Source organism: Melanostigma gelatinosum, assembly GCF_949748355.1.
Source record: "Melanostigma gelatinosum genome assembly, chromosome: 1".
Taxonomy (NCBI): Eukaryota; Metazoa; Chordata; class Actinopteri; order Perciformes; family Zoarcidae; genus Melanostigma; species Melanostigma gelatinosum.
Genome location: NC_136634.1, coordinates 15,099,130 through 15,116,114, shown reverse-complemented (window position 1 = coordinate 15,116,114; position 16,985 = coordinate 15,099,130). Strand labels below are relative to the sequence as shown.

The window sequence follows — 16,985 nt, the reverse complement described above, 5'->3', positions numbered from 1 at the left end:
GTTGGCAAAGGATTTGGACATGCCACGAGTGAGCCTCTCTCTGCGGGAACATTTCCCCTGCTTGTCAGAGGTGAAAAACAGTACCTGCAGGTTGGAGTGGTTGACAGAGAAAGTTGAGCTGAAGAAACCCTTGACAATGGCCATCACCGTCTCTGTCACATACTTCTCCAGGGCCAAATCAGCATGGTTACGGTCTGTGGTAGTGTTGCACACCTTAAATACAAAAAAACGAACTGGAGTAAACTTCTGAACAAGCTCCTCCCAACACCACACCGCAGTGAGTGAACGGATTTAGAAAATGAGTAAGCCTCAATGTATTTCGACATGTCATGAGAAAAGTATCAGTCTGACAGAGTCTTACACTGGACATGTCCACCAGGAAGTTGTCAAAGAGCTTCCAGATATGATTGGAGGTGTAGATCTCCTTCATTTCAACCTCTGTGTCCACGTAGCAGTGATTCACAAAGTTCACGTAAGCAGTTTTGACCTGGGGGATAAAGAAAAACAATGTACCCAAGGATGCAAAAATAACTTCACAAAATGTGTATTTTTATCTGTACCATGAACTTGTCCAGCCTTACCTCTGGTATACAGTGGACATCAGTGACAACTTTGACAATGTCGTCCAGCGGTAGCAGAGAGTTGCATTTCAGCTCAGTGTAGACGTTCTTGCCCTCGGTGCAGGCAGCCAGTAGCTCCACAAGCATGTTGTGGTAGGCCAGCGCTCCATCTTCATCTGTCCGCTCTCGCTCGGAGCCCATCATCTGCAGCAACACGGAGAACGAGGAGCGGTCGTTGTAGAACACCAGCACGTCTTCGCCTCCGTTCACCAGCTGGACAAACAAACAAACAAACAGAGACCCGAAGAAAGGTTTACCGTTATACTCGCTGATTAATAAAACGTACAAACGTGTTCATTTGAAAACATTTTGATCTCACCTCTGACATGACTTTGTCCTGACATTTCTTCACATACTTCCCATCTGCTTTCACAATGGTTTGCAGGAACTTGAGGTACTGAACGTGTCGTCCGTGTGTTTCAATGCAGTGGACAAAATGATGGACCACACGGTCGCTGATCTCGTTGCACAGCTGGTAGTTCATAAAGATGTGCCGCATTGTCTCAGCTTCAAGCAACTGGTTAAATACAGGAGATTTGATTGAGTCTTTTTGAGGAAGATCATCTGAATAACAGTGCATTGAATTTGTATAACAGGGAAAGAAACACAGACAACTGTTCTTGCTAATACAAAATGAGTACCGGTACATATCACTTTCCTGCTGTCAGGCTGCTGTTGTTTTTCTTTTTCATGACAGATAAATCCTGAGGATGCTACTGCATGCTCTACCAGAAAGAGCCTCGCTAAAAAGTAAGGCATGACAACAAGGGAAATGTACAGCAAGGTGAATGTACCCCTGGAGTGAGGAAGAGGTTCAGGTGTTTATGTAGCAGAACTTGGTTCTGATGGTTCCCTCTGCAGAAATTCTGCAGAAACGTATGTGCCAGGGTCATGATTTCATTCATCTTCTCATCACTCTGTGCAAAGGCAGAACCAAGCAAATAAAAGGAGAGATTATCGGACAGAATTTAAGAAAGCGTGACATCGAGAAACAATGACGCGCAAAGATTTCACAGACAACATCAAGTACAACGAGTCGTTCATTTTGGTTGTTACTCACATTCTCATAGGGGATCTGCAGCAGGTCCAGCACCACTGTGTGGGCCCCCATGTTCTTCAGCAGCCTCTGCTGCTGCACACGACTCTTCTTACCGGGATAACATAGCTTACTGAGTCTCAGTAGGATCTAAATATCAGACACACACACACACACACACACGCATGTATTACAGATGCACTGCAGAACAAAAAGAGATGAGTAACCTGGAAATAAAGGCATGGAGCTCACCTCTTTGACGATGTTGTAGTTGTTTTCTTTGTTGCTGTCAATTTGAGGTTTATTATCTCCATCCTGTGCTGGGCTCAGGACAACCTCCTGACAAGACGCATACGTGAAGAAAAGCTTTCAGTAAATACATGCAAGTAATAGTTAAGTAAAGCTCCACAATTCTTTTGTGTTTTCTCCAAAAGGTTTATCTTTGGCTGCAACAACCATCACATCCTGTCTCTAATTACCAGTGGTGGGAAAAGTCCCTGCACAGATCATTATCATTGCCATCGCTGCAATATTATGACAATAATGATGTAAAAACACACTACATGTTACAGGCCTGACTAATAAAAAGTGATTTACAGCAGATTCCTTATTCCTTCGTACTTAGCCAACAAAACAGCTTTCCATCAGCTTTGATGAACAATAACAACAAACAAAGAAGCCATTTACAGTGCAGCTGAATGACTGATGGGACGTTTACGATAAATATGGAAACTTCCCGTGGAGAAATAAATGTCACACCAAAATCTGAAATGTGATTTTTTTGCTTTTAGATGCGAGATAGCATTAATGGATGGTACAGCACCTCGATGTTCTGTTCTTTGACCTGCCTGACCCCCAGGTCTTCACCGCTGTAGACTCCACTTTTCTCCACCCACAGCTCTGACTTCTCAACTGTCAGACGCAGCTGGTCCAGGTCTTTCTTGATCTGCTTGTAGTTATCAACATCCTGCTCTGACACTAATAGCTGAACCTGTAAAACACACAGACACACACACACTTGATGAGAAATTAACCAGACAAAGATATTAAAATAACTCCTGTGTGTGAGAGCATATTTCTGCCAAGAAGTCTCAGCGCGCCACTTTGGAAAGTCTGCGTATTGTTAAAATGCGAGCTAGATTCCAGGTGAGGAAGCTCTTAGTGAGACAGTTTTAACTGCTGTGTCGCTACCTGTTTGAAGGCCTGCAGGACCTCTGCTCTCTGGCTGAAGTGTTTGAAGATGAGCTGCAGCGAGCCAGACACCAGTGGTGGGTAATCTTGCATGATGAGATGGATCAGAACCCTCAAAAACGTCCTGCCCCCCTCATCGTCCAGCTCCACTGCACTTAATTCTGAGCTGAAATCACAACAAAGCTTAGATAGGAGTTTTTAAAAGCAGATGCATCATTGCCAAAAAGACTAAGGAACAAGGTCTTTCAAAAACAATCAACTTATATCTTGAATTCATTTCTCTGTGTGAATGTTTGGTTGTATTTAAGCACAGCTTCACCTACCCCCCTGCAAACATGCTCTCTGCTTTGGTTGCAATCTCATCTATGTCCGGTTCAGAAGCTGGAGACAAAAGAAATCGAACAACAGGACAGTAAACACCTCATGTAGAGCGTAAGAAAGAAGATTTTAGCACTTGCATAAGGAGAGAAAATTAAGTCGTACATGTCATTGGGATCAATTCAGTCACAGAGGAAGTGCCGTCAATTACGGTGTTGTCCCCAAACTCTTTCTTGTAGATGGACAACAAGTATGTGATCCTATAATCCAACCTCACACTCAGGATGAACTAACGGAAAAAGGAAGAAGAGACTTAAACACTGAAATACTTTTTCTCAATAATGCCAAATTTCAACAGCAATAACTTAAAGTACATGCAGTGGGTGGCGCTTACTTGCAGGATCTCGATGATCTTCAGCTTGGTGTCCATCACCATGACATCCTCATTGTCTGGCAGGAAGTGTCCTCTCCCGTAGCGCAGGGATGGAGAGGTGTCAGGGAGGCTGTGCGGCACACCCCGACTCATCATAATCTGAGTCATCATTTCCCCAACTCCGTGGATCGTACGCAGGACATTGTTGCCTGAAGGAAACATTCATCTTCACTCATTTTGCATTGTGTGTGTGTGTGTGTAAAGCCTATCTTTTTACATCTATTTACATAGTTGACATATTTCAGCTCAAGCCTGTGAAACTTTGACTGTGTGTATCATAAAGCTAAAACAAGTGCCCTGAGGATGTCGAATGGATGGCCCAGAACAAAAACAAATCTGCAGTTGTTGTTTCCAGTCCATTAACCCTTACCACTCTCTTTATTTACCGCTCTGTCCGCTTATATTGAAAGTTTTTCACTTCGGTTAGCAGATTTCTTCCTACTTTTTCTGATCTGCAGAAGTCTTAGACCTCAAATCTATAAGTCTCTATTTCTGTAACTTCGTATTGCTGTTCCCCTGACACCCAGGACTCTTTCTCAGGTCTAAGAAAACAAAAGGTTAAACAGTAAACCCTAATGCTTTCATGCGTAGTCTTGCTCCTGCATACATTTGTTAACTGCTGCATCCATATTTTCCATCTAGAAACGTGAGGACATTGGTCATCATAGTCGACCAACTCAATGACACAATAGCCTTATGCTGCATAACTGCACTGACCAGTCTCTGGGCTCCTGTCGAGCTTGTTCATGAAGGTCAGTGGGTGCTGGACAATATCCAGGATGGCCAGCAGAGTGCGTGTGAGACGCAGCAGCTCACTAAAGCTATAGAAACCAAAGTAAACCAGGTTGCGAGCCAGATTCACCACCTGGAAGACAGAAGTCAATCGTCATTAGGATAAAAAAAATAAATAAACCCTTACAGTGGCACACAAAAACACATGCATGAAGTACAATGTCAGACTGAAATAGCCTGCTGCATGTGTTTATTTTACCTCTAGCGTGAGTTCATTCTTGTCTTTATCTCCAAATGGAAAAGGCTGGCTGACCACATCTTTAAGATATTCTTCGACAAAATCCATGGTGTGAGCAAACTTTTTCTTCATCTCTTCTCTTGACGTGTCAGTGGAATCATACTCAAACCTGTGGGAAACAGTCACAATCTGCATGTGGTGACTTGCAAAATACACCTGTACATAACACAGATAATCTCGCAGATGGACACTCACTCATGGATGGTGATCTTGGAGGGGATCTCGGTCCAGAGGCGGGCATACCGTACGGGCACCACGGGCTCCTGTGGGTCACGGTCCACATGCATATGCAGCATGAGACGGCAGAAGGAGGCTCTGAGGTTGTAGGGCAGGCAGTCGTCAAACATGCAGCGCAGGATCAGATCCACGGGAAGCTGACAGGTGATCTGGTTGATGGCTAGGTACTGTCGGTCCAGACACATCTTAGCAAAGAGGTTCAACTGGTACCTACAGAGGAGGCAAGGGACATGTTTTTGTTTCTGCAGATTTGACATGGGAAGATGAAGGGGGCTTGTTTCAGCTATTTTTGTGTTGCTGAAATAAGGTGCAGCACATGGGGGAACTAAAACCAACAATGCCATCGTCACCTGTAATAGGTGATAATGTCTACATCCATCTTGTGGTTGCCCTTGGCATCCTGGGCCAGGTGGCGAATGGATTTGCCGTGAGGCTCCTTGTGGCTGTCGATCCAGTAGAGCCAAACCTCAGCCTCCTCCTCCACCTCCTCCTCCTGCAGCAAGGAGGACTCCAGGGTGATCTCTGTGTTCGGGATTAGTCTGGGGGGAGGGGGGGGGCCGAGAGAGGGAGTGTGACAAATAGCAGTTACTGGAAAAATTGCCCACATTAAATTCTGACGTAGAACTGCGGCTGCTGAAAATATCTATTTCACAAGGAGGAAGCAGCACGTTCTTCAGCGCGTACTGAATGTGCGTGTTTGTACATGTTTAAAAATGAAGGAGTGAAATATGACAGGATCAACTTGGATGTTTTAAATATAGATACCACAGGGTATGACTCACTTGGTCTGGATGAGGATGTCTGCGTTGGTGGGGTTCAGCATAAATTTACAGATAAGCTCCTGTGTGACGGGGATTGCAGTCTTGTTGGACACGCAGAGATCAGACAGATAATCCAGGAACCTAGAAGGGTAGCGCAGACATGAATCACCACGTTGAACAAATGTTTTACACACAAGGCTTCAGCAAAGGAACACATGAACTGAAGCTTGTGTGTGTTCCTGGCTGTACATAACATATTTTTCTTCCCCCTTTTTCCATGTAAAAATTCTTCTGTTGCTTTATACGACAGATATGACTCTTACGGTACATACTCCGTTGTATTTTAACATATAAAGCAGAGGGACACAATAACGGTAACACCTTTTAATATACCAATTAGCCACTCATGACAAAATATGGCATCAAAGTGACCATATGGTAAAGGTTAGAAATTAATTTCTGATAAAAACGGAATTGAGAATTACGTACCGTAAGTAAGATTCACATATCTTATTTGATTGAATTATTCTGCATTAAACTGCGTTAAACTTCAGTCCCTGTGTTACAAAATGAACCATTTGCAACAAAAGTATGACCACAAATTTCCATGCACATATCAGATTTGTCCTATTTTCAATGTTGTGAAATCGTTCCCCTGGGTCATCTTGTCTTCTGGAGGTGTACGTGTCCTGGGCTGACCTGGGCTCTCTGTTGCGCCTCAGCAGGCTGACGAAGGTCTCAATCTCTCTGGCTGTGATGTGTTTTTCCAGCAGCTTGCGGTTGTTGTGCAGCAGGGCAGTGATTGTGTCCTCAGCCAGGATCTCATAGCCAATCTGAGACTGCATGATTGTGAACTTTTTGGCTATATATTCCTATGTGGCACAAAAGACATATGGTCATAACCACAAACCGTTAAGACACTGAGCAGCACAAAATGATCTACACATGATTAATCAAGGGCTGCAATTGACTAAAGCCCAAGTGAGGTTATGCAATGGCTTAGTTTGCTTGATGAGCACAAAATAAATTGAAATATTACATTTGTATGAAATCAAATCGGAAAAAATTCTGACTGATATGCTCCCAATCAAAAGCCATCTCTCTATGCTTAAACTACCCCACATCCCTGTGATAATGAACATGTTAATGAGCCTGAAACTCAATGAGTACTCAATATTAGACTGTAAAAGAAGGACACATGCCTGGTTCTTGCGATAGTCCTGTTGGGAGTGGCGTAGCACCCTGTAGCAGAGTCTCAACATGTACTTGAAGTGAGCATAGCGCTGGTCTCCCAAATCCTCCAACTTTAGCAACGGACCATCACCCTGATCTGTGAATGGAGCCTTCAGGATGCCAAAGATCTGGAGCAACAGAAACCCACATACAATGATGAAGAACCAACCGAGCATCTCCGAACTATAGCAGGGAGATACTTTGATGAATACACTTCTTGATGCCAATCTGTGGTTGCTGTAAAATATCGCACCAATGGAAATACGACACAATTTAAGATTTGCACTGGGCATCCCTGTCAGTCCTGGACCCTTGTGTTAAAGTTCTGATCGGTCTGCATTCTACAAGGACAGAAGTGTGTGTGTGTGTGTGTGTGTGTGTGTGTACTCGTGCTGACCTGCGCAAGGATGTTCTGTTCCCTCATGAGTTTCTGCCTCTCTCGGTTGGGTGTGGAGGTGACCACAGACAAAACATCCTGGCCATTGTTTGGTACCACACATACAAAGAAAACAAGGTCCTCCAGGAGCTTAGTCACAAACCTGAAAAAAATACATATGAAGGCAAAAAATAACATAAAATCATAAAACATGCACACCACCTTGTGTCACCGATGTTGTCATGCTCAAGCATCCGTACCTCCTCTCATTCTGAGCGATGTTTCCGTACTGAAGCTTCTTCACAGTGGACTCCAGGACCTTGCTGGCATCATTGGCAAAGTCCAAGTCTCTGACCTCCGACAGGGGCACAGATACGATGGCGAAAGCTTCTTTGTCCTCTTTAGTCGAACAGGTGCCAATCTATTATGACAGCCAACATAAACGTCTAAATAATGCATCCATGTTTGTTTTACTCGTGTGTGTGTGTGTCTGTGTGTGGACCTTGAGCATCACCGGACGCTCCTCCTCTGCATCGATGGGGACGTTGGTGCTTTTCACCCAGGTGTTGGTGCACAGGTGCCGAAGTCTCACATAGGAGTTTCTAAGGAAGAATGGGACAAGACGTTTACATCTCATATGATCTTTAGTTTAGTGTGCTGCTGCTGTTGAACTAAATAGCATCCATCTGGGTGAATCAATTAGCTGTTAGCATAGCTAAAGTGATGGCAATTCGGCCTGTTGCGTAATTGTTCAGTAGCAAGTATTACCAATGACACATTTCTGAAGAAAATTCATAAAAGTAGATCATTTGGAGTCGAAATATATATTATATAGATATTATCTTAAACTGTTCTGCGCTGTGAACTATAGTGAAAGAAGCCCACTGTGGATGCAACTGAAGCAGATGTAACTTGCTGTTGTTACTGTTGCTCCCATGTGACTGACTGACCTGGGCACGAGGCAGTCGGCACGCTGGAGAGTGGTGGCATCCAGCTCAAACAGAGAGGCTATGTCATTCCCGTGGGAAACAGAAACCAGGGTGAAAGCAATCTTCTCTGCTGCTTGATGCTTCCTCTTGGAGAACAAAATATCCGTCTCATTCTGCAGAGCACGCACACACGCACGCGCACACACACACACACACACACACACACACACACACACACACACACACACACACACACACACACACACACACACACACACACACACACACACACACACACACACACACACACACACACACACACAGTAAATGAACGTCCGCAGTCTAAATGCTCATATGGCACATAGTTAAGTTGATTATCAATATTAACAGATGGATTGTCTACAGTAGACAACAGTCCATATTCAAGTCTATAAAACAAAGATGCATGCCGAGGCGGTTCACACGAGTATGTTAACACTGTTGCAAGTGGATGAATGTTGCAACGGGCTGCAACTAATCATCTGAAACTTTTTTGATTATTGATCATTATTATTTATATGATCAATGATCATTATTATTTGTATGATCAATAATCATATTTAGATTTTGAATTGTTGGTTGGATGAAAGAAGCAATGATGTCACATTGGGCATGGGCATGTTGACCATTTTATAAACAAAATGACAGATCAGAGAAATAATCTGCAGAATAATAGATAATGATAGTAATTCAGAATAAATCTGTTTTTTATAATAATAATATGCTAACAATATAAAAGGGAAATTCTCACATTGTTATAGCTGCTACCAGAAAAAAATATTTGGTATATTACTTTAAATTATGACATCACACATGATGATAACTTCAATATCAATTATTTTTCTGTCCACGAATTAATTAATTGATTAATTGTTTATTGCTAAAGGCAGTGTACACAGCAGGACTTCCTCTTACCTTCATGTCCAGACTGCATGTATACAATGAATGTTTATATATTCCAAAAATTCAGCCTAATTTCAGTGAAATGGTTTGGTGAGTATAACTATGGCTATGAGAAGCCGAGCATATACATGTTTTGTATCAAGTTGCCATATCGTTTAACACTCACGTAAGTACTGATAAATGAGCCCAACAGTTGATAAGATCTATAATTGAGGATGGACGGATGTGAGCCAAACTATACTGTCACAGCTTCTTGCACTAATGAGGTATCAAATGACACAGCGATGTAGCCAGAGAGCCATGACTTCTCCGTGTGGTGTGTTAGACACCGCGGTACGTAGGCTGGTAGAGTATGCGCGGTGCAGATGCAGCACATAAAAAGGCGAGGGTTAATTTCTCCCACTGTTCACTGCATGTCAATGGGAAGCTCCCCAGAGCTGCCTCCACGCCTCAGCTTCTCAATCCTCCCACTCCTCTCCCCCTCCTCCCTCCTCCCTCCCTCTTCTGGTGACTCACCCCACCAGCTTAGCACAGGCGAGTGGAGCAGAGCAGACAGCACGTCTGCCTCCCCTCCATCCCCTCTCGCAGGGCACCCCCACACCCAGACGTTATGTAAGGAGCCCCCTGTGTGTCTGAAACTCAGCATGTGCATGAGAAACTGTGTGAGGCTGAGAGAGTTGGTGTGCGTGCTCCTCGCACTACCAGAATACAAATGTGCAAGGTAGCTAAGAGCTGAAAGAAATGTCTGGATATAGATTCAGAGTTTGTATGCGACCGTTAGAGAACTGCCGGTATTGAATAACCAAAGGAAGAGGAGACGGAGACGTGTCTGAAGACAATGTTCAGCTGCTGAGATCATCGTTGTTTCCACTAAAACACTTTTATAATCTTTCTTGTTCACCAGCTCGTTCTCTCTTTCGGTCAATCTGACTCATCTCTGGTGCAAAATGATATTTGCATCGCTGCTGTCTTGAATTATAAATATCAACTTAGTAGACACAATACTGTTAAAAATCAGTTGGTGGTGTGTGACTTTGCAGCTGAATGTGCTTGTTTGACTGACTCACCTCTCCTTTGGGCTCCACCGTGTTGTCTTTGAATTCAGGGTTCACCTGCAGAGAAACTCAGTGACCTCAAACATAGGAAGCTCTGATGGTCATCCTGTCATTATCATCCCCATCACTCCAAACGCAAACTGTTCAACAGCAGATGGGTGATGGACGCCATATCAATGGGAATACTGCCACCTACAGCACAACCACCTAAAATCCCCTTCAGCTGTGCTTATTCGTAGATTCTCTCAGTTTGAAAATGAAAAGTGACACAGAATGTACATTAGTGCAAGCTACTCTAAAAATGTACTGTATAATGAAAGAAGGGATGCACCCATCTGACTTTTACAGTCCCTAAAGCGAGAGCAATACCTCGGCTGCTACAGAGGACCGACTCCTAAATTAAACACAATGATGAGCAGCTACAAAATGCTGTGGATGAAAAAGAGTAAAACTCACCTCTGCTGCGAGGTAATTACCAGTCGCCAGGTGTTTGAAGCGGAAGAGACTGTTCCACTGGCCGGCTCCGCCTCTACAGGGGTCATAGTGCACAACCTGGCATGGAAACACAAAATAAGGACTTCTAGAAGCATCCGTTTTTGTCCAAGTATGTGTTTTAGTGTCAGTCTGTGCTGGTTTGCTACAGTGCAGAGGGACATTTCAAACATTGTTCACAGTTTCTTTGTAACACGGCTCATTTAGTTTCTGGTTTTGTTTCGCAGACAGAACGGTTCCTGATCGGATAGGATTGGTTTAACAGCAGTCAGAGGATGATCTCTTCTATTTAGAGTGGTTATTCAAAGTGACAATAATTCACAAACCAAATGAGTTCTAGTTCAGCCTATCACTGCAGTGTCAGAATGAGAGTCCGTGTGCCAAGTACAACAGGATTTTTTGCACTTGTCATACTGGTGCAACAGCATGTCATCAACTGATATGGTAACATAAATACATTCTGGTACAAACAGCAGAGGGACGACAGGAACTTCCACTCAGTGCGAGCTGATAAAGAGGAACATACAGAAAGTGGATAACAAAGAACTAAAGGTTCAAATGGCCGACAGTGTGTATTATCAAACAGGGGATTATGGCCTAAATGTGTGAAAATGCTCCGTAATGATGACAAAAGTGTAAATTCAGGAACATAAAAAAAAAATTCATAATTTGCTGATTTATGTGTATTTAAACTTGGGCAAAGTTTATGATTCAATTGGCTTTAAGAGGGTCTTCATTTTGTTTTTGTATGGCTGGTTGTTAACCAAGGGACAAAAAAATATATTTAAATTTGTCCATAAACTGCACTCAGACAAATGTCACCAGAGCAGTATAAATGAACTCAATTTCTTTCAAAAAACAATGATTGTCTTCTAATTAGCATCAATGATGTTCTCAGAATTAAAGCGCGATGTTCCTGTGTGCGCTTTACCTCGATCTCCCAGAGAGCCTTGGAGCTGGTGGCGGAGGTGGCAGACTGCCGCAGTGTGGTCCTGAGGAAGACGTGCTGCTGCTGCTTGTACTCGTCACAGGTCAGGAACTTCTCCTGCTCAGCGTGAAACAGCCTCACCACGTCACCCTGACAGACCGCACGAGCAAAACATGACACTGCTGCAAGATAACTGCATGCCGTATGCTTCTGAAGACGTGCAAACTACATGCAGTTGCGCTAAAAGATGCACGGAGGAAACAACATACCCCCTTCAGCACATCTTCCCTGTAGTCGCTAAACTTCATGAACAGGGTGACCTTCCAGCTTGTGTTACAGTTAACAGCATTAACCTGCAGCATGAAGCAGAGAGCAAGGGGCAAACGCATCATGAAGTTTAGATGATGATCATACAAAAGTCACATGAGGTCTGTTGAAATCCTTGTAACACCATCCTTTAAAAAAAATAATAATTTCAACCACAGTTATTAAAGGACCAAGATAATAAAGCATTACATTAAAAACTCCTCAAACTAAAGGGAACTGTAAAAGTACAGGTTTTTCTTTCTTTATTTGACTAAAACTTAGTTTTTCAGCACGGACAGAAACAATATAGATGAACTAGTCCCACCTCTTTGCAGCCGGGGTTGTCTAGCAGCTCGATGTTACTGGCATGAAGAGGCTGCCCTGCATTCACTGGCATCAGCACCACCTTGTCTCCAACCACCACCTTGAACCCAATTACAGACAGTCATACGCCAACACAGGTGAAGACGCAGGTTGGAAAACTTCCACAAGTGTTCAAATGGATGAAACAGGAAGTAAGACTGTGTCCATGCAAACATCCCCTTATTTTAAAAAAAAAAGGGGTGCTATGTGCAACAGCAACAAGCTGAGCTTCACATGAGAGAGTGATTGAGTTGGCAAACAAGTTTATTCATACTGTGGTGAGCAAAACACAAATGCAGCATACAAATATAGTGACTGAAAGTACACTGCCTGTCTCTAACCCAACAATAGACACACAGTATCTCATGTTAACCAGCCACACACAAGCACACAGTGGTTTCACAAATGTGTCGCTCATCACACTTATGGCAATGCTGTATTCCAAAACATTTTGAATATACATGAAACAGCATCAGTGGCAAAAAGTAGATAGAAAGTACGGACCGACTGGATGCTTTTAAAGCTCAACCTAAAAGCCTAACATGCAATGGGAAGGCCGGTGGGTCCATGCTTTTTACATGAGATTCTGTGTCTGACCTAATAATGCACAAACACCATGCACAATCAAGAGCAATACCTTTAACCATAGGATGCTAAAGCCAAAGGGGGAAGGACAAAATCAGAAATGTTACTGGGACAGGACGAACAATGAACTGACAGTGTGTATAGGATGAAAAGGTCGGGCACCTGCTGTACTTTGTAACAGAGAGGAACGTCAAACTGAACTTTACGTCTAAAGAAATGTGTGTGGCGCCAAGTGGAGGGAGACCTACATTATCGCCTTCGCTACGGAGCTTCCAGAAAGGCTGAATGTAGAACCAGGAGCCTTCGTTCCCGGCCGGGTCCAAAGAAACCCGCATGGCATTCTTCTCAAGCAGAGCGGGGAGACGCTTGTTCACCGTCAGGTACTTATTGCTCTTAATGTGCAGGAGCTAAGAAATAAGATTCAGAGAGTTTAAATACTGCAAGAGCAGATTCAGATACTGAAGTTTGGTTCAGTAAGAATACTCATACCAAACTCTGAAAATACTCCAATAAGACTGAAGTCCTGCATTGGAAATGTAACTTTAAGTAAAGGAAAACAGAAAAATCTGGGAAAAGTACTCAATGCAGGAAAATGGTCCTTGGGACTGTTACACTATTATATATCACTATTATTTATTAGATATTATTGCTCATGCAATAATTAGTATTTATATAGGACTGCAACTAATGATTATTTTCCTTTTGGATTCATCTCTTGATTATTTCTTCAATTAATCGATTGCCTCTTTGGTTTGTAAAGAAAATCAAAGAAATCCCATCACAATTCAGCCAAAAGTGACACCTTCACAGTTTTGTCCAACCTAAAAAAAGGATTGACAGTAAATTGAATGAATTGTAGTGGAGTATAAATTATAAAGGGGCATTAAAGGTAAATACCTAAGTTTAGTGTGTCCCAGTAGTATTTAAGCACAGGACTTGAGTTATTGTACCTTGTTATTTCCCACCACTGTACAAGAGTAAGAGAACATGAACCTTTTATGAAAAAGCAGAGGTAGGTTTTGCCTCAAGGTAACTTCTTGTTTGATTTAAAAGAGTTGGTTTCCTATTTTAGTCCATGTGGCCTCATTTGAAGAAGTGCGTGTATTACCCCAAAACACATTTCCCGATTCCATTTAAAAAACAAGCGCTAAATTATGTTTCAAGTCAACACTAAGAAACTACTTATTGAAAAAGGCCTGCTTACTGACGGAACAATGGAGACTGCTTTGAACGCCTTTTGCAACAGTCAGTGAAACCCAAAACTACAATTGCGGACTTGCTCAAAATGGCCGAAGCTATCAGGTGGCAGCAACACAACCTCGGTAAACACAAAAACACAAAACAAGCCTCTGGATTTAAGACAAACTGACACCGCAGGTGTTTGCTGAAGAGATGGGCTGTACCTGGATGACATTACTGTATTTCACAACTTCGCCAAGGAGCTTCTTGTTCTCCGACTCGTTCTGCTTCTGTTCCAGTTCTGCTGCATGCTGAGTAATGAGACAGAGATTTACTACAGCTTCGGGGCTCAAATGAATATGGAGATCTCGATGTCGACTGTGAAATTAAAAACGCTCTACCTGTAGCTTCTTAAACAGGTCTCCCTGAGTGTTGTTGTGTCCTTGTTTTCCTTGTTTTGCCTTCCAGAATTGTTTCTGGGCCGAGTATCTGTTCATGGGACACACCTTGAAGAGGCAATCTGGCGAGGAGGAGAGGCATTCAGGAACACAACACAAGTTAAATGCCACTCGAGAGTCTGTGGTGAAACAGCATTTTTGAAGTCAATGGTTATTTACCCACTAGTGGCCTGTGGAGTCACTTAAACACATAAACGCTTCTCTAAAACCACAATGTTGTGTCAAACAACATTGAGCGCAGAGGGCCCAATCAGCCTTGACTGTGTGTGTGTGTGTGTGTGTGTGTGTGTGTGTTTGTGGGTGTGTGTGTGTAACCTCGAACCAGTGTGACTAGTATATTCCTACACACCTCTGAACTTTTTGGGTGGGTTGGCCAGGTTTCCAGCATCAGGCTGGACCACACACCTGTCATCGACAAGCCTGCAGAGAAGAGGACAAAATGATGAGAATTCAATCAGAACTATTTATTATGATTATTATAATTTAACCTTTTTTTCAATGAATCACTCGCCATAAAAACAAATATTTACATGACACAATGACGGCTAATTGTGGGATCACAGTCAAATGCATATACAGGTATGTATACAGAGCATGTATAGGCCGCTGCCACCACAGGAAAACATGTGCTTTCTGTGCAGGGTTGATCAGAGGGCACTCCAGGGCTGTTATCCACCTGATAACTGCCATATTTCCCCACATATTCACCTTTTATGGGCTCGTTACACAGTGGAGATGTTTCACTGACAGGTGTAGTGATGCACAGCAGGTCAGTATAATTCAGACATTAGACTGACGTTCGGTTGAATTGAGGAAGCTGAGATGTGTTGTGTAAATGCAAGAGCTGACATGCCTGAATGAACGTTGCAAAAGAGCATTTAGTAAAAAACAAACCTAATAATAACCTAATTTACACAAAGACTGTGTAAAATGAAACCATTTATTCATTTGTCACAACTGTCTGTCATCTTACATCTCACAACATGAAGGCTGCCTTGCCATTGGACTGTTTCCCAGGTCTTTGTCTAGACCAGTTTAACACTGCTTTCAAAATTGCTTTCTGAAAAAACGTTTCAATTTCAGCCACCTATGTCAGTAGTCAACACTGAGAAGACGGAGGGTGAAGGTGCTCATACAAGCTGGAGCGGCAGAGAGCAGATTGTTTAGTGGAATTAGAGGAACGAAAGCAGGCAAATGGAGACGGAACAAGAACGGGTTTATGAACAGAATACCTGAAAGACTAAAGTGATCAGTTCTTTACTTTCTGTGACTCAAATGTAGGTCTGGACTGCAGCAGTGAAATCCTCCGTTCTGCATTTGCTATGTACACGTGAGAACATGTAATGAATCCAAATGATTGAACCAGACTGGTTGTTCCTGTCAGTAGACCTGATGCTGTCGTACATTGATCTGAAGTTACACATGCCTTCATTTAGTCCCGGAGTTACTCTAATCCTCTTTCAGGAAATTGGTTGAAGTAAGAACGCCAATGTGAGATACTCTGGTGTAACAGCACACTTTAGTTGAGATCAGGGTTTAATATAAGTGTGGAAAACCAGTTCTCTGCAGTCAAGGGTCCCACTGGTCACATTGTTTGAGGAAGTGTCCACGTGTGTTGTTTGGGACTTTCAGTGTTTGTTGGTTGTTTGCAGTGGCTACATATCAGAGAAAAGCTCTGATTTCAATCTGCTGGAATATATTCTAGAACACCAGCCGTGAATTTCTATGTCAAAGCCTCCATATCATCCCATTTGCACCAAAGGCCGAGGTGCACAAGCACATCCATTCATCCTGTCCACTGAGGAGAAACATAATGCAATGCACAATTCCTCCAATTCATACAAAGCTGGCAGCCCTGCTGAAGGGAGCGGAGCCATTTCCTATTTATGCTGCGGCACTTGATCAGTGTCAATCCACAGGCCGTGTACTATTTCCTCCGAGTCTGTATCAGAGTTACATCTAAATGAGACACAATAGGGCCCAACAGGAAGCAGAATGAAGTGCTAAATGGCTAAACAGGAAGGCTCTCCGGAAAAGTCACTCAAGCTCATGAATAAGTAACTTTAAGTCGGCAGAGAGCCGGGCTTCAGTTCAAACAGCCAGCGCAACAGTTTGCTCTGTAACTGAGTTACACATGAACCAATGATAGCACGCTGGACACAGACGAGCTAAATTTAGCGCCATTGCTTGTGTTGAGTGGACTGAGACAACAACACAGGAACAAATACAGCATAATATCATGCAGAGCAGCAGGTCTGGTATGCTTGTTCTGTCAAGTGTTTTCTAATGAAAAAATAAATAAAGTCAACCGAGGTATGACTCATCTGGAAGAAAACTGTGAAAGACTCGACAACAAACACCTGTTTTTGCATGTTTCAATGTGCTGATGAAGTCATGCACTCCCTCTTTACATGCATCCCGAGATAATTTCACTTCTCATGGAACATATTAGAAATCAATGGGAAAATAATTATCTCGAAAAACACTGAGTAAATAATGGCCACAGAATCATT

The 16,985-nt window shown here is 42.9% G+C and overlaps 1 protein-coding gene across 1 annotated transcript in view; it reads right to left on the bottom strand.

Annotated features, from left to right (window-relative positions):
* The window catches only part of itpr2 (inositol 1,4,5-trisphosphate receptor, type 2), a 48,225-nt gene that overhangs the window by 29,096 nt on the left and 2,144 nt on the right, over window positions 1-16,985 (bottom strand). The window contains exons 2-33 of the mRNA XM_079270306.1: window positions 14,822-14,892; window positions 14,416-14,534; window positions 14,239-14,325; window positions 13,084-13,242; window positions 12,213-12,311; window positions 11,851-11,934; window positions 11,585-11,731; window positions 10,618-10,713; window positions 10,174-10,218; window positions 8,186-8,337; window positions 7,738-7,837; window positions 7,496-7,656; window positions 7,257-7,398; window positions 6,829-6,987; window positions 6,326-6,498; window positions 5,648-5,767; window positions 5,216-5,404; window positions 4,824-5,075; window positions 4,590-4,737; window positions 4,316-4,463; window positions 3,560-3,747; window positions 3,331-3,454; window positions 3,171-3,228; window positions 2,848-3,013; window positions 2,480-2,647; window positions 1,909-1,995; window positions 1,681-1,806; window positions 1,415-1,537; window positions 940-1,137; window positions 582-833; window positions 362-487; window positions 85-213 (exon numbers count right to left, since the gene is read on the bottom strand). Coding sequence (XP_079126432.1) covers window positions 85-213; window positions 362-487; window positions 582-833; window positions 940-1,137; window positions 1,415-1,537; window positions 1,681-1,806; window positions 1,909-1,995; window positions 2,480-2,647; window positions 2,848-3,013; window positions 3,171-3,228; window positions 3,331-3,454; window positions 3,560-3,747; window positions 4,316-4,463; window positions 4,590-4,737; window positions 4,824-5,075; window positions 5,216-5,404; window positions 5,648-5,767; window positions 6,326-6,498; window positions 6,829-6,987; window positions 7,257-7,398; window positions 7,496-7,656; window positions 7,738-7,837; window positions 8,186-8,337; window positions 10,174-10,218; window positions 10,618-10,713; window positions 11,585-11,731; window positions 11,851-11,934; window positions 12,213-12,311; window positions 13,084-13,242; window positions 14,239-14,325; window positions 14,416-14,534; window positions 14,822-14,892 — 4,396 coding nt within the window. The remainder of the gene's footprint in view (window positions 1-84; window positions 214-361; window positions 488-581; window positions 834-939; window positions 1,138-1,414; window positions 1,538-1,680; window positions 1,807-1,908; window positions 1,996-2,479; window positions 2,648-2,847; window positions 3,014-3,170; window positions 3,229-3,330; window positions 3,455-3,559; window positions 3,748-4,315; window positions 4,464-4,589; window positions 4,738-4,823; window positions 5,076-5,215; window positions 5,405-5,647; window positions 5,768-6,325; window positions 6,499-6,828; window positions 6,988-7,256; window positions 7,399-7,495; window positions 7,657-7,737; window positions 7,838-8,185; window positions 8,338-10,173; window positions 10,219-10,617; window positions 10,714-11,584; window positions 11,732-11,850; window positions 11,935-12,212; window positions 12,312-13,083; window positions 13,243-14,238; window positions 14,326-14,415; window positions 14,535-14,821; window positions 14,893-16,985) is intronic.